General features: G+C 54.9%; 1 protein-coding gene across 1 annotated transcript; it reads right to left on the bottom strand.

Moving 5' to 3' along the window:
* Positions 1-376: 376 nt before the first annotated feature.
* Positions 377-697, bottom strand: Crct1 (cysteine rich C-terminal 1). Its single transcript, XM_070013990.1, has one exon. It carries the CDS (start codon positions 695-697, stop codon positions 377-379), a length of 321 nt encoding a protein of 106 aa, XP_069870091.1.
* Positions 698-3,167: the final 2,470 nt, after the last annotated feature.

Below are 3,167 nucleotides of genomic sequence, written 5' to 3'. Positions count from 1 at the left end.
TGCTTTATTGGGATGTCTTCCAAGGCCCATCAAGTCAACCAGCATGGTAGCAAGCCCCTCCTTGTGCCCAGTCCCTGCAGATGACACATGGGTGGGGGGGGAGGGACTCTGGGATCCCTTTGGGAGAAATGGGGGAGGGGGTTGGGCAAGTCCCATGGGGAGCCAAGGAGTTTGTGGGGAGGAGCTGGGTTTCTGGGTTTCTGAGCAGCATCATGAGCGCAGTTGGCCTTGGAGGTGGGGGGGGGGGGGGTGATGAGGATGGGAGTCCAAAGCTCTGGCCCACGTGGGAGCAAGAATTGTTGCAGAGACCCCCGGGGTGGGAGGCGCTGGCCTGGGGGGCCCTGGGCTCCCGGGCGCCCCCTGGCGGGCGGCGGGCTCAGCAGCCCCCGGAGCAGCAGCCCGAGCTCTGGTTGTTGCAGGAGCGCTGGCTGCTGCCTCCTCCGCCACAGCAGCAGCAGCCGCGGCGCTGCCGGCGCCTCCGGGGAAAGCAGCAGCAGCCCGTGGAGCTGGAACCGCAGCAGCCGCCGCTGGAGCCGCAGCAGCCGCCGCTGGAGCCGCAGCAGCCGCCGCTGGAGCCGCAGCAGCCTCGGCAGCAAGAAGAGGAGGAGGAGGAGGAGGGCGCCGGCGCGGGCGCGGGGCAGGGAGTGGGGCCCTGGGAAGAGCCCTTGGAAAAGCCTTTGGCACACTGCTGAGACATGGCTGGAGCTTGTCACGGAGAACCTGGAGGACACACAAACGCATAAGCCTTTGGAAGCAAGCAGGGCTTTCCTTCCCCTCTGAAAACCCGATCTTTGGAAATTTGGCTGTGTGACCCCCCCCCTCCCACCCGTGTCAGGCAGCCCGGCCTGCGGTAGGGGAGGGCAGGGTGGTGGAGAAAGGGAGCCCAGAAGCGATCCCCAAACTGCAGGGGCTTCCCCGGAGACACAGGAAACGGCAGTGCCAAGAGCCAGTGGGATTCCAGCCTCGCTCCCTAGAATCGGGGTCCACCCAAGAGAAGAAAGCTGGCAGCGCATCCGCCCCGTCCCAGAGCCCTTCAAGTCCCAGTCGCATGCCAGCTAACCCGCTGCAGGCTGCCCACCTGTCACCAAACACCTCAGCTCTGTGTGTGCGCGTGTGTGAGTGTGTGTGTGAGTGAATGTGTATGCCAGCGGCTCCCCCTCCCTGTCTACACATTCCATGAATGGAGCAGCAGGCCCGTCCCCTTCATGGCTTCCTTCCTGGCCCCACAGCCTTAAGGGAAGGAGCCAAAAGGCCAGACATAACGAGAAAACCATTATCCCCATCTGGGAGTGGAAGACCTGGGTTCCAGACACCACTCTGCTACAGATGTGTGGTGTTATCTTGCAGCTCTGTCTCTGTCTCTGTCTCTGTCTCTCCCTATCTGTCTCTCTGTCTCTGTCTGTCTGTCTACTGTCTGTCTATCTGTCTGTCTGTCTGTCTGTCTGTCTGTCTGTCTGTCTGTCTGTCTGTCTCTCTCTCTCTCTCTCTCTCTCTCACACACACACACACACACACACACACACACCAGATCCCTAGCACCCCGCCAGGAAGGCCCAGCTAAGCTGGAGGTGCTCCTTGCCCAGCCTGCCCCAAGGCTCTGCTCTGCTGTTCTTTCCTCCCCCGCCCCTCTGCCTTCACCTCTTCCCATCATCTTTGCCAAGTCCCACTGGACACTTACCAAACCCTGGCCCCACTGGTAGACTCTGCTCACTCCGTTCTCCACCTGGAGCTGGCCACCTGCTAGGTGCACTGAGTGGAGCCCTGCCAGAGGAGCCTTTTATAAGATTCCAATCAAGCCCAGGCTGTGGGGAGTGGCCGGTTTCTCAATCCACACGCTCAGCTGACACGCACATCCCAGAGACATTCATCACTCAGGGAGCACTGGAGGTGGTGCACGTGGGCACCCAAGTCACTCCACAGAGCTGCCAGGATTGCCGTGCCATGTTTACTTTCCAAACAGGACACTGGTCATGGCCGGGAGGGCTATGCTGTGTGTTCAGGAGAGATATGGATCTGGGGGGGGGGACGATGTCAGGGTCCTTTTCGCTACAATGCACACATGTGTGCATGCTCTCTCTCACACACACACACGGTTCCACTTGCCTACACATCTATTCCTGTAGGCGAGTATCTACTTCCATAGATAGACCTTGCTATCTCGATTTCCATCTCGCTGCGCCCATGCTGGGCTCTGCGGTGCAGGCTGCAGAGGGGCCCGCTGGGTTCCGTCCAGAAGCTTGCAGATGGAACCAAGGGAAGGTGACCGTGGGATGCATCTATGGGGGTCTCAGTGATGATTTCTCTCCATCTGAGGATAACCCAGGCACAGTGAAGGGATGATGAAGATTGGGGAAGTTTTGAATACAGTCAGGCTACCCTATTCCTGTAACAAACCCTAACACATAGAAAAGATATGTGCATGGGGCTTAGAGTCCAATATAAACCAGCGTCTAGACTCTGCTTCTTATCCCACATCCTGTCCTATCTTTATTTGAAGGCCACTACTGAGGAGAGGAGAGCAGGGGAGGGTGGGAAGGGAGGGGAAGAAAGAAAGAAAGAAAGAAAGAAAGAAAGAAAGAAAGAAAGAAAGAAAGAAAGAAAGAAAGAAAGAAAGAAAGAAAGAAAGAAAGAAAGAAAGAAAGAAAGAAAGAAGGAAAGAAAGAAAGAAAAAAAGAAGGAAAGAAAGAAAGAAAGAAGGAAAGAAAGAAGGAAGGAAGGAAAGAAAGAAGGAAGGAAGGAAGGAAGGGAAAGAAGGAAGGCTTAAGGAAGGAAGGCTTAAGGAAGAAAAAAAGGAAAGAAAGAAAGAAAGAAAGAAAGAAAGAAAGGAAGGAAGGAAGGAAGGAAGGAAGGAAGGAAGGAAGGAAGGAAAGAAAGAAAGGAAGGAAGGAAGGAAGGCCTTCCAAAGGCCCAAGTATCCTTAATTGTTGGTTTTTAAACTTTCAAGAATTGGAAAGAGGCTGTGTATGGTGGAGAGCCAGCTATAATTCCAACTACATGGAAGTATAGGTAGGATTATCATAGTCTGAGGTAAAAAGAGAGAAAGGGACCCCATCCGGAAAATAATTAAGGCAAAATAAGATGAGGGTATGTCTCAAGTGGTAACACATCTGCCTAGTGAATGAGAAACCCTTAATTTGAACCCAAGTAGCACACACAAAAAAGAGGAG

The sequence above is a fragment of the Dipodomys merriami genome, unplaced genomic scaffold (assembly GCF_024711535.1).
Source record: "Dipodomys merriami isolate MVZ:Mamm:240054 unplaced genomic scaffold, mDipMer1.0.p SCAF_92, whole genome shotgun sequence".
Lineage (NCBI taxonomy): Eukaryota > Metazoa > Chordata > Mammalia > Rodentia > Heteromyidae > Dipodomys > Dipodomys merriami.
This window is presented reverse-complemented; position numbering and strand designations above follow the sequence as displayed.